The following is a 13,470-nucleotide window of genomic DNA, read 5'->3' as shown; positions in this document are numbered from 1 at the left end:
TCTCAACTCAAAAGCAATTACTTGTTTTTTTCCCAGACCCAGTTCTCACCTTTGCGCAATAACACATGCAAGGGCTCTAAAAGGGTGCTTAACCCCAGTAGGAAGTTACCAAAATAGTTGAGTGGTCCCAGGAATGACCGCAGCTCCGTGACGTTCTGTGGCCTGGGCGCATTCCTGATAGCCTCTGTCTTGGCGTCAGTGGGCTGAATGCTGTCCGCCGCGATCTTTCTCCCCAAAAACTCCACTTCTGCCGCCATGAAGACGCATTTCGACCTCTTCAGCCGCAGCCCTACGCGATCCAGTCGCTGGAGGACCTCCTCCAGGTTTTGTAGGTGCTCGATGGTGTCCCGACCCGTGACCAATATGTTGTCCTGAAAGACCACCGTGTGGTACCAACTTGAGTAGGCTCTCCATGTTTCTCTGGAAGATCGCTGCAACCGACCGAATTCCAAACAGGCATCTGTTGTAGATGAATAGTCCTTTGTGCGTGTTGATGCAGGTGAGGCCCTTCGAAGACTCTTCCAGCTCCTGCGTCATGTAGGCCGAAGTCAGGTCGAGCTTGGTGAACGTCTTGCATCCTGCCAGCGTCGCAAATAGGTCGTCTGCTTTAGGTAGCGGGTATTGGTCCTGTAGCGAGAAACGATTAATAGTTACTTTATAATCACCGCAAATACTGACCGTGCCATCACTTTTGAGTCCTGGAACAATCGGGCTGGCCCACTTGCTGAATTCCACTGGAGATGATGCCCTCGCGTTACGGCCTGTCCAGCTCGATTTCCACTGTCTCCCTCATCATGTGAGGTACCGCTCACGCCTTATGGTGAATGGGTCGTGCCTCTGGGACCAAGTGGATCCGCACCTTCGCCCCGGAAAAGTTTCCAATGTCTGGCTCAAAAAGGGAAGGAAATTTGTTCAGAACCTACGTACATGAGGCCTGATCGACATGTGATAGCGCTCGGATGTCTTCCCAGTTCCAGCGGATTTTGCCCAGCCAGCTCCTTCCAAGCAGTGTGGGACCATCACCCAGGACAATCCAGAGTGGCTGTTCGTGCACGTGCTCTCGTAGGTGACCTTGACCATGACACTGCCCAGGACAGTGATAAGCTCTTTGGTGTACGTTCTCAGTTTCGTGTGGATGGGGCTCAGGGATGGTCTGAATGCCTTGTTGCACCACAGTCTCTCAAACATCTTTTTACTCATGATGGATTGGCTAGCGCTAGTGTCCAGTTCCATGGCTACGGGTAAGCCATTCAATTTTATGTTTAGCATTATAGGTGGACATTTCATCGAAAATGTGTGCACCTCGTGTACTTCAGCATCTGCCTCCTCTGAGGCTCGAAATTGCATTGATCCACCATGGACCGATCTTCCTCTGCCATGTGGTGGTTAGCAGGTTTTGTAGAGCTTGCAGCTTGTTTGCAAGCTTGTTGGAGGTGCCCAGTTGTTCCACAGCTCTTGCAAACATACCCTTTGAAGTGGCATGAATAGGCTGAATGGAAGCCTCCACAACGCCAACAAGGTGTGAACTGCCGTGCATTCAGCCTTTGTTGGGGACTCAGTCATCTGGGTCACCTGAGGCCTGCTGGGTTCTGCCCTGTACATTTCTGCTCGCAACACAGTTCCAGTTAATTTATGAACATTGCTAGCACTTGTGTGCAGAGAGATTTGTTTGGTGTTATCACTGGTGGACATAAATGCCTGTGCTGTCGCAATGGCCTTACTGAGGGACGGTGTCCCTGCAGTCAAAAGTTTTCGTAGGATGGTCTCGTGTCCAATTCCCTGTACAAAAATGTCTCTCAGCATTTGCTCCAGGTAGCCATCAAAGCTACAAGTCGCCTTAGCTCGGCGACGCAGCTTGCCACTTCCTGACCTTCAGATCGCTGGCACGTGTAGAATCGATACCTTGCCATCAGCACGCTGTCCCTCGGGTCAAGATGCTCCCGAACCAGTGTACACAGCTCCTCATACAACTTATCTGTGGGTTTCACTGGAGCCAGAAGATTCTTCATGAGGCTGTAGGTCGGTGCCCCGCAGACTGTGAGGAGGACCGCTCTCCTTTTTGCAGCGCATCCTTCTCCGTCCAGCTCGTGGACTACAAAGTACTGGTCTAGCCGTTCAACATAGGCTTCCCAGTCCTCACCCTCCGAGAACTTCTCCAGGATGCCCACGGTTTGCTGCATCTTTGCGTTGGATTCGTATACTCGTCGCCAGTTGTTGTGTTCCTAACACAGGTGAGGCTGCACACAGGGAGGTTAAAGTAACAGTGACCTCAGTCTTTAATAAGACACTCCAGAGTGAGGAACAGGCCTTAGGGGCCGGCTTATATACAGTGCTCCTAAAGGATGCTGGGATCCCTTGGGACTTCAGGGGATGAGCTCCCTGGTGGCGGAACATGAAAGTGCATGCTTTACAAATACACGAGACATTTAAAAAAAATGTTTTTAATATGTTTCAATAGAGGTCAAAAATAAACGTAATATAAAAATTAGTGATAAAATGTAATTTCTCTATCTTTTAAAGCTCTTATGCCTGCTTTTACCAGGCATAAGAGTTTGAAGGACATTCGCTGGGCAAGAGTTGGACAAATAGTCCAATTCTCTGCACACAAATGTCCTTCTCCCGGGGATGCATACGATCTGTCAAAAGACATTGATAGATCGCAAATGCTGGAGAGGCCGCAGTTTACAGCCCATTGTTCCATATTGGAGGACTTACAGCCATAAACACCTTATTCATACATGATTAACAATCTGCTGCAGGGAAAAAAGGAAATCTGATCTCAAGTGAACAGGAGTTAAAATTAGGATCCAAAAGTCAGAATTGTATGTTGAGGAATTTGTCTTAAAAACATGCTCAGTGCTCAAACATGATTTTATAAGATTGTTTAGCTTATGTGTTTCTTTAAGCAGAGTTGATCTTATGTAATATCTATTTTAGCACTAACTGAGTATTTCTAATTATCAAATGCATCAGTGTCACTGTGAAAAGGTAACAAGCAGAAGGTTGTCCACTCCCAAGTCACCAGTTACAAAATTGCAAGGTTCTCAGAGCAGGTCACCTGCCTGACCGGGCCGCTGTACCCAAGAAGTCCAGGATGGGATGAACAGGAAGAACTGGAAAGAGTAAATAAACATCTGCAGCAAAGTAAACAAGTAAACTTATGTTATTGATAAATTCCATTGACCTTAATGGATATAAAAGTCATTCATATAGGTCGAACAACAAGTTGTATTTATATAGCACCGCTAACGTAGTGAAACTTCCCAAGGCGCTTCACAAGAGAATTATGAGATTAAAAAATTGACACCGAGCCGCATAATTAGAAATTAGCGCAGGTGACCAAAAGCTTGGTCAAAGAGGTATGTTTTAAGGAGCGTCTTGAAGGAAGAAAGAGAGGTAGAGAGGTGGAGAGGTTTAGGCAGGGAGTTCCAGAGCTTGGCACCTAGGCAACAGAAGGCACGGCCACAAACTGTTGAGCGATTATAATCAGGGATGCTCAAGAGGGCAGAATTATAGGAGCGCAGACATCTCGGGGGGGGGGGGGAGGTTGGGTGGGTTTGGAGGAGATTACAGAGATAGGGAGGCCATGGAGGGATTTGAAAATAAAGATGACACTTTTGAAATCGAGGCATTGCTTAACCGGAAGCCAATGTAGGTCAGCGAGCACAGATGTGATGGGTGAGCGGGATTTGGTGCAAGTTTTGGATCACCTCTAGTTTACATCGGGCAGAATGTGGGAGGCCAGCCAGGAGTACGTTGGAATAGTCAAATCTAGAGGTAACAAAGGCTTCAGGTATGAGCTGAGGCATGGGCAAAGATGGGTGATGTTATAGGCGGTCTTAATTATGCTGCGGATATGTGGTTGAAAGTTCATTTCAGGGTCAAATATGACACCAAGGTTGCGAACAGTTTGGTCTAGCCTCAGACAGATGTTGTGGAGAGGGATGGAGTCGGTGGCTGGGGAACGGAATTTGTGGCGGAAACCAAAGACAATGGATTCAGTCTTCCCAATATTCAATTGGAGAAAATTTCTGCTCATCCAGAATTGGATGTCGGACAAGCAGTCTGACAATTTAGAAACCGTGGAGAGGTCGAGAGAAGTGGTATAAAAGCTATTTTAGTGCAGGGCTAATTGTCAAGAAAACTATATATAAAGCTCTATTGATTCAGTCTTGGAGGTTGCAATATCAGGTCTGCACTAAAATCCATGACCTCACACATTTACAGGGTGCAAGTTTACAAATCCTGAATAGGTGATAATCGTCCACCTCAAAACCTTCAGCATTTACAGAAATGTGGTCATGGAGAAATTAAGATGGAAGAAAACAAGTCAATGTTATAAAAGCAGAAAATGATTACGACAGGCATGATCTAAATTAACAGGATGAAGACATCTATTTGGTACAGTGTACCAAAATTTCCAAAAATCTTTTGCGAAAGTATTGCATAAGAAACACTGATGTGGATTAGTATTTCTAAAGACTAGGAAGCTGACAAGTTACAAATGGTATAGCTGGGGGTGGGAAGAAGTGTTGTATGAATTTGGTGGCACAGGACTCCATCCTAAATCCTTACTGTTTCCTGGTACAGCTATACATAGATGAAATGTATTTTCAGTCTGGTGCAAGGTAGATTTGTAGATGACACCAAATGAGAGAGAAGTGAACTAAGAGGGTGAAGACACAGCATTTGCACCTGGGCCAGTGTCAAATAAGGTTCAATTTAGACAAACCCATGCAACTCAATTTTTGGAAGTAATAAATGAGGCATGTGCATTTCTTGGGTGAAGCAGATTTTGCCAAAGGGAAAAAAACTTGAAATGTTGGCTAATTCAATCACCGTGTCGAGTGCAACGTGCCAATAAATAACGCAAATTGCCAAACTAGTTGGGTTTAAAACCCCAGAAGACATAGAGCTGTACAATGCTCATCAGGCTGTTTCTGGAACACTGAATATAGTTCTGGTTGTCGAAAAATAAGTGAACCATGAAAAGTCGTTCAAAGATCAGCAACAAGGCTGCTTCCCAGTGAGGAATGAGCTATGAGAAAACATAGATAAACTGTGACTCTTCAATCTCGAAGAAATATCACTGAGCGAACTTTATAGAGGTACACAAGATACCAGTCAGCTTCACGTTGGTGGTAGGAAAAATAATAGAATCCTTACTAAAGGAAAAAATATAACATCTAGAAGCCAAAAATATAATAATGTAGTCAGCATGGATTTTAAAAGGGGAATTCTTGCTTGACCAACCTCATTGAATTTTTTGAAGAGGTAATAAGAGAGTTGACAAGAATTTTGAACGATAAAGGAGTCAAGGGTTATGGGGAACGGACAGGAAAGTAGAGTTGAGGAAAAGATCAGATCAGCCATGATCTTATTGAATGGCAGAGCAGGCTCGAGGGGCCAAATGACCTTCTCCTGCTCTTATTTCTTATGTTCTTATGTAATGCAGTAGATGCAATTTATCTAGATTTTCAAAAGGCCTTCGATAAGGTACAAAATAGACTAATGAATAAGGTCAGAGAATGCGGAGTCAGGTAACAAGTAGCAGAATGGAAAGCTAGCTGGATTCAAGACAGAAAGCAGAGAGTAGGGGTAAAGGGTAGCTATTCAGAGTGGCAGAAGGTGAGAGGTGGTGTTCCACAAGGATCAGTGTTGGGACCAATGCTGTTCACAATTTATATTAACGATTTAGACTTTGGAAACAAAAACACAAATTCTAAATTTACTGATGACACCAAATTGGCCGGGGAGGGGGGGGGGGTAGACAATACTGAGGAGGACTGCAACAAAATTATAGGAAAAAGTTAATACACTTGCAGAATGGGCATATAATTGCCAAACGAATTTCAACACAGATAATTGTGAAGTATTACATTTTGGTATGAAACCTCGGGAGGTCACGTATTACTTGGAAAAGAAGAATCTAAATGGGGTAGGAGAGCAAAGGGATCTCAGAGTACAAATACACAAATCACTAAAAATAGTGACGCAAATCAATAAGACCATAAATAAAGCAAACCAAACATTAGGCTTCATTTCTAGAAGGATAAAATTGAAAGGTAGATAAGTTATGCTAAACTTGTATCGAATCTTAGTTAGACCATACTTGGAGTAGTGCGTACAATTCTGGTCACCATATTATAAAAAGGGATATAGAGGCACTAGAGATTTACAAGGATGATACCAGAACTGTGAGCATCTACCCATCAGGAAAGGATGAACAGCTGGGTCTCTTTTACTCTTGAAAAGAGAAAGTGGAGGGGTGACCTAATAGAGGCCTTTAAAATTATGAAAGGTTTTGATAGAGTAAAAACACAGAGTGTTTCCACTTGTGGGGAAGAGCAACATTAGAGGTCATCATACAAGATAGTCACCAAGAAATCAAATAGGTAATTCAGAAGAAACTTCTTTACCCAGAGAGAGGCGAGAATGTGGAACTCACTACAACAGGAAGTGGTTGAAGTAAATAATATACATCCATTTAAGGGGGGGCTAGATAAGCAAATGAGGGAGAAGAGAATAGAGGGCTATGCTGATAGAGTTAGATAAGGAAAGACTGAAGGAGGCTTGAGTGGAGCATTAATGCCGGCATGGATTGTTTGAGCCAAATGGCCTGTTTCTGTGCCATATATCCAATGTAACTCAATAGGATAAAGTAAACTGAGAATACTTGGGTAGTGCAAGTAAAGAGTACACAGGTTCAAGATTGTAAAGAGCAAGTTTGGGACCGACACCAGGAAGTATTTCTTTATGCAAAGTGAGGGTAACTGGCCGGCCAGGTACCTCGAAATCATTTAAAAATTGCTAGTTACTAATAACATACAGTAGATTTGCTATTCTGGAAGCATTAAATCAAATGATCATCTTCACCCACAACTACCTTGAGTTACCATGACATCAAAACAAATAAAGTTGAGGTTAAATGACTCCCAATATGTTGCAAAGTTTACTTGCATTATAGTAAAATTATATTCAAATAATGCTCTTGCCTAGTGAAATATAAAACATTAAGACTACAATACTTGCCATCAGGTTGTACAGTATTACGAAATATCACATGATCTGTAGTTCCAGTGGTACAGTCATGGACATATGATTTGAAACGAGCAGGTCTCCATTTTATGATTCAATTAGAACCTTAGTATTAACTAGTATTTGAACTTGTTCATCTTCAAAAGCATCTTGGGCAGAAGGAAAATTTGCAAAGATCAGTCTTCCACCTTGCATAGGAGACTAACGCCTACCAACAGAAAAACAATCAAAAACGTATTTCCTCTGGCATACTTTGGACTAATCTTAAGCTATTCATATTTGTTTTGATAAAAGCCACACCATGATACGGAGGCTTTTTGACCAGTATCAGAATGTTTTTTATTCATTCTTGTAATACGAGTGTTGATGGCAAGGCCTACATTTAATATAGTATTTACTGCACAGGAACAGCTGCAGACTGCCCAGTTCTGAGGACTTTTAATTTTTTTTGAAGAAGGTAGTTCAACTTAAAGGGCTGGAGGCTGCCTTGAAAATGAGCAGCCTAGCTTGAAGGAAAGGCAGCCTCGCTCTAGCGACGCTAACTTCGGTCCCCTGCTGAGTACACAGCACATCAGGAGCATGATAGCCACTAGGTTGTTCGCTCCCATCATGTAAAGTAGTAGGCCTCACCAAATTATCGTGCTGCCTACACGAACAGATGCTGGCATATCTCGCATCGCAGTGCCCACGCTCATTTTCTTGCGTTATCGAATTTCCTGGCCACTGTCTCCAGCCCCATCACATATTTTGTTCCCTCAGCACCAACTCCATCCCCCTCCATGGCTATTGACTCAGCTGAATCAACAATTGCAACCTTGGTGTCCTGCTTGACCCCAAATTGAGTTTCTGATCTATTACAAAGACTGCTACCACTTCCATAACATCAGCTGCCTCTGCCATGAGCTCAGCCCAACTGCCGCTGAAACCATTCTTCATACCTCGGTCACGTTCAAACTCAATTACTCTGATGATTTCCTGGGCAGCCTCCCATCTTCTACCCATCATCAACTTCAAGTCACCCAAAACTCTGCTATCCATATACTTTCCCACATGAAGACCCATTTACCCATTACCACTGTGCTCACTGACTAATTAGTTTCCAGTCACGCCTCCCCCCACCCCCGCCGCCACCAATGCCTCAAATTTAACATTCTTGTCCTGGTCTTTAAATCCCTCAATGACCTTACCCAAATATCCTTCAGATCTCTAACACTTCCCCCACCCCCCAAATTATCTATTACTCTGACTTGAATGTTGTCTATCAACCCCCTGACAACTTCCACCATTGGTGGTCATGACTTAAGTCACCTTGGTCCCAATTTCTGCAATTCTCCAAGAACCCCTCTACCTTGCCACTTCTCTTTCTCCTCGAGACACCTCAAGATGTTTTTCTAAGCTATATAAATGCAAGCTGCTGATGTTTACACTTGTACTCCTAGTTGCCAATATGAATGATTAAAAGGTCGCATCTGAAGTCTCTTGCAGTTATATTGTTGGTCATTTCAGACTTTACTCTAACTGCCCTAGTACAGGGAGGTGGGGCTGACAGTTATCATTAACATATGATCACGGACATATTTTCTGTTACAAGATAACTGGCACAGTTCAAAAGTAGACTTCTGGGCTCATATTTGTGTTGTCCCATTACTGACACCATACCCATATCATGGGTTAGCTTTTCATCCTGATGTAACAATGAATGGGAAGGTTTTCTTTAGAGTTAAACCTACAGTGTAAACTGTTCTTCCAAATACACAACTAAATGATTCTGTGCACGTTAATGAAGGTTTAAGATGTGTCAACAGCCACAGTATACGGCATGTACAATCTTAATTGTACATGTATAGTGTGCAAACATTTTGGGGATGGGCAAACTGTTCATTCTTCATCCGCTTATGATTATATAGAACTTATCCGCAGGACACTATTTAATTTGTAACTTTCCTGATATTACTTTCCCCCATTCATTATGGCTGTTTTCATGTTGAAAACAATTCCCATGGCATTTATTTATTAATCTCATTTTGTTTATGTTCCTGTGAAGCATCTTGGGGCGTTTTATTATGTTAACGGGGCTATATAAATGCAAGTTGTTATCGGTGTAAACAGAAATATCAAAATGCACCATAGAGCACAGTTCGAACCAAAACACATCTGTAATGGTGACAGTTAATAATAGAACAGGATTCATTTTTAATTTACTGCCGGTCACTTTTAAAAATATATATATAATTAGCCATTGGTGTATTATGCAAAATATTGTCATTACATAGGCAAAGCCAACATAAGCAAAATGGCAACGTAATTACAATTCTTTGCAGTAATGAAAATATCAAGTGATTACTCATCAGTTACAATCACATAATATAATCAGGTAGAAAAAATAGCAAATCACCAAAAGTTACTTGTAGCCAGGATGTATAACAAGAAGTGCACCCATATCAGTCAGCAAGAAATTGGATCACTCAGGATGTGACTACAGTACAAGAATTGCAAACATTTTTGATGAATTTAAATGGCAACTGGTAAGTAGCATATGTTGTACTTATTATTGTTAACTATAGAAACCACATAGGTGACCTAGTGTAATTTACCCAGCATGTTGCTTTCGGCATTTACTACTCAAGCCTGCATTAACTTTTGAATTTAGTTTCCTGCATTTTTTATTCAACAATGTCCAACACACATTCGACTTACCAGATCTGTATGGCTCTGCTACTCACTGGATAAACTCACTGAGCTATCTAGAGGTATCATGGGCCGATTGGTGAATATAAGCTAATGAAGGCAGTATCTTAATGAGAATGTTATTTTCTCTTCTCTGTACATGAGAATGAAGAAAGATTACTTTTGATACAGTTCAAGGTTGCAAACCCAGTATTTGGAAAAACATGGCAAACTAATAAAAGCAAGCTGCAAAGTTAGATTTTCCATACTATTCTTTCCAACATTATAAAACAAGTGGGGGAAAATTTCCTCTGTATATTTGGTTTTGGCAAAATTATATGATTTTTGCTACACCTAGCACAGAGGAAATCTTCTTCCCCTATAGCAATATATATTTAAAAAAAACATTTTTTTCCCTAGAGCTAACTTCCAGACTGCATGACTGGGAGGATCTCTTCCCTACATACAAGCTGAACACACAACTGCCTTGGTATCTCCCTGTTCCAGATCCCCTCCCACCCTCACCCAATGTGTATAAAGTTCTGCAGATGTGTCCATGACATGTCCCATGCTATCCAGTACCAATATGTAGCCTTCCTTTAGACCTCTGTTTATACTGTCCTGAAACAATCAGCAGTGGGTGTGAAAGACAACTGTCATAAGAACATAAGAATTAGGAACAGGAGTAGGTCATCTAGCCCCTCGAGCCTGCTCCGCCATTCAACAAGATCATGGCTGATCTGGCCGTGGACTCAGCTCCACTTACCCGCCCACGCCCCGTAACCCTTAATTTCCTTACTGGTTAAAAAATCTATCTATCTGTGACTTGAATACATTCAATGAGATAGCCTCAACTGCTTCCTTGGGCAGAGAATTCCACAGATTCACAACCCTCTGGGAGAAGAAATTCCTTCTCAACTCCTCCGTATTTTGAGGCTGTGCCCCCTAGTTCTAGTCTCCCCTACCAGTGGAAACAACCTCTCTGCCTCTATCTTGTCTATCCCTTTCATTATTTTAAATGTTTCTATAAGATCACCCCTCATCCTTCTGAACCCCAACGAGTAAAGACCCTGTCTACTCAATCTATCATCATAAGGTAACCCCCTCATCTCCGGAATCAGCCTAGTGAATCGTCTCTGTACCCCCTTCAAAGCTAGTATATCCTTCCTGTCAGCTTGCTGTCCAGTTTTCATGCTCACTCTCCCTCCTCACTTCTATTTGATACATCTTCAAAAGAGTGTCAGCTGGGATTGCATGATAATGCTGCATCATTGAAGCCGTATAAAACTATTTAATGATAATATTTTTCCTTCCTACACCAATTGTTTCTCCGCAATTGAAGGTATTAATTCCTTCCCAGGGTACAATTCTGCGAACACCAGTCAGTCTATGGTACTTGGCCAAAATGGCCTTCTTTCACGGACAGTGGTTGTTTGCAGGCTATTCCAGCAGGGTTCAGAAGCAGAAACTCTGGTCGATTTTCCCCTCCCAAACTCGGTTGGAATAGACTAGAAGGTTTCTTCACATGACCTCTGGCTTCCAACCACTATGCCCTCACCCAACCCTGCCCCCACCAGTGGCCACCTGATGTGTCCATCCTCACGGTTCACTGTCTTCCCACGCTAATTGTTAACTGAACAGAATTATTGGATAATTCTGGAATGTCAATCAAGCAGCCTCCCCCACCCCATCTCTTTTTTTTTTAATACCTACGTTTTCTCCCGGAATGCTCATAGCAGTTTCCATAAGATTAATCTTAAATTTCTGGAAATTCCACGAGGGTTGGCAATCTCATCCCTAACCCAAGAATACGGAGAATAAATGTAGCATCTCGATACTTACTGAGATTGGCTAACTCGTTTCAGACTTTGGACTGAACTTAAGTTAGAATCTTCTGGCAGATATAGCTCATGAATTGACCAATTTAAGCAGTTGACCCACGAGGAGAGCCTCTAATTGTAATATAATCCCATCAGGTGCCTGTCAAATGGAAAATGTGCTAACCAAAATAAATTTAGCTGAATATTTTTATTCTGCTCAAAATGCTAATTTCAAACCTCAGCTAGACAATCGAGAGAGCAAGAAAATCACACAAAAACTGTATGGAGCAAAAGAATGTAATTCGGTAAGGCAAATCCACTTCTAACTTGGACAGACTTTTCTTGATTCATTTAATCTCCTGAGGGAATAAGCAAATAAATACAAGTTGCTCTGCCAAGAGATCAAAACATGTTACATTTCTGCAACACACAGGGGGAATAAAAAAAAGACTGAAATAAATGTACCCTTTAGCTAAAGAGGGCAAATATTGTCAAGGGGGAGGGGGGGATTGGTGAGAGGACTGCAAAACACAAACACAGTAATCAAAAGGGCAACAAAATTTCCACCCAACAGGAAAAAAATTACATCAAAACGGAAAAACCATATTAAAAAAACTGCAATGAAAAACGAAAGCAACTTTAAAAGAGTTAGATAACGAAATCAAGTAAACCATTATATCCCGACCTTGCACATCGCCACACCCAGGCCACTCGTCCAGTTAGTGAAGCACTGGAGTAAATAAAGGTTGAAAGAGACTCATCATGTGATTGTCAGCAATACTGACGATGTTGAGGCGGCATATCAAAACAACTCAAAGTTACAAAGATTTGATCGGAATAGACACCTGTCCTCGTTAGCCCATAAAGAATGCTGAGCAGAACACAGGACCATAAGTTACTCTGAAATAACTCCAAGCCTCTCGAGTGAAAAAGTGTTAACATTCATCGAATGGAGAACAAGCGACTTTTATTTATTCATCGAGGCCTATAACTTTAAAAAAAGAGAAGTCAACAGAGCGCCTGCATCTACCTTCTCACATTCTACTTCCACCTGAGGATCAAGTTACAGGAGACGAGAACAGGCCGCCAACTTAAACAAACTTCAGTTCTACACGGCGCCCAACAAACCACTCTGCATAAAAAGTCTCCAAACAGCCACCACCAAGTGCCACTTGCTTTTACTTTTTAAAGCAACCTGCACCTTAAATTCGTGACTTTTATTGACATTTTCTTTCTGAACGAGAGGGGGACTAAAGGAGGAAAATAAGAGGATTCAGGCCTGTAAAAGTCGATTGGAAAACGTTGACATGCCGACGCACCGGAAGATTAATAACGCGCACCAAAAATGCTCGAGAGTTGCAAACAGTTACAGTCATAAGAATGAAGTATTTATGGATCACAAAAGGTTTCGCTTTCAGGCGCGGAACAGTATTCCAAGATATAGTTTACCTATAACAGCATGTTAACCCCAAGGTAAATAACTTATCAAATCTCCCTTCCCAACTGAAATACTTCGTTACTCACCCAGCAGAAGCAGTTTGAGTTCCCTGCGGGCGTCTCTCTTGTCCCTCCGGAGTTGTCTCTCGATTTCGGCGTTTATCCGCTGAGACTCTTTATCCTCCTCGGACAGACAGCACTTCGCCATGACGGAGCCCAAACAAATGTACCTCAGTGCACACACTCGGAGGAGCGAGAAGAAGACACGACACCCGACCCGACCCGACCCAACCCACCGAGCCGGGCTCCGACACACTGTGCCCCACCGCCGAAAGCCCGAGCCACAGCAGCTGTCCCTTACCCCACACACTGCCGCCTCACCACAGCCACGGCATGGAGGACTGGAAGTAATGGAAAGTCAGACAGCATCAGCAACAAATAACTTTGTTTTATTTTGTTCTTTTTGAAGCTGGGGATTTAAAAACTAAAAGTTAGCTTCAGTTTAGGG

The 13,470-nt window shown here is 42.5% G+C and overlaps 1 protein-coding gene across 2 annotated transcripts in view; it reads right to left on the bottom strand.

The window, feature by feature from the left end:
• Positions 1 to 13,470, bottom strand: part of LOC139265556 (guanine nucleotide-binding protein subunit alpha-14) — a 256,228-nt gene that overhangs the window by 241,035 nt on the left and 1,723 nt on the right. The window contains exon 1 of one of the 2 annotated variants that reach the window (XM_070882633.1): positions 13,050 to 13,364. The exons of the other annotated variant lie outside the window; for it this stretch is intronic. Coding sequence (XP_070738734.1) covers positions 13,050 to 13,170 — 121 coding nt within the window. The 5' untranslated portion in view covers positions 13,171 to 13,364. Of the gene's footprint in view, positions 1 to 13,049; positions 13,365 to 13,470 lie in introns of those variants that run through there. 2 annotated transcript variants of the gene reach the window in all.

Source organism: Pristiophorus japonicus, chromosome 1, assembly GCF_044704955.1.
Source record: "Pristiophorus japonicus isolate sPriJap1 chromosome 1, sPriJap1.hap1, whole genome shotgun sequence".
NCBI classification, from domain to species: domain Eukaryota; kingdom Metazoa; phylum Chordata; class Chondrichthyes; family Pristiophoridae; genus Pristiophorus; species Pristiophorus japonicus.
Note: the sequence above shows the minus strand (reverse complement) of the source record. Positions and strands in the feature narration are given on the sequence as shown.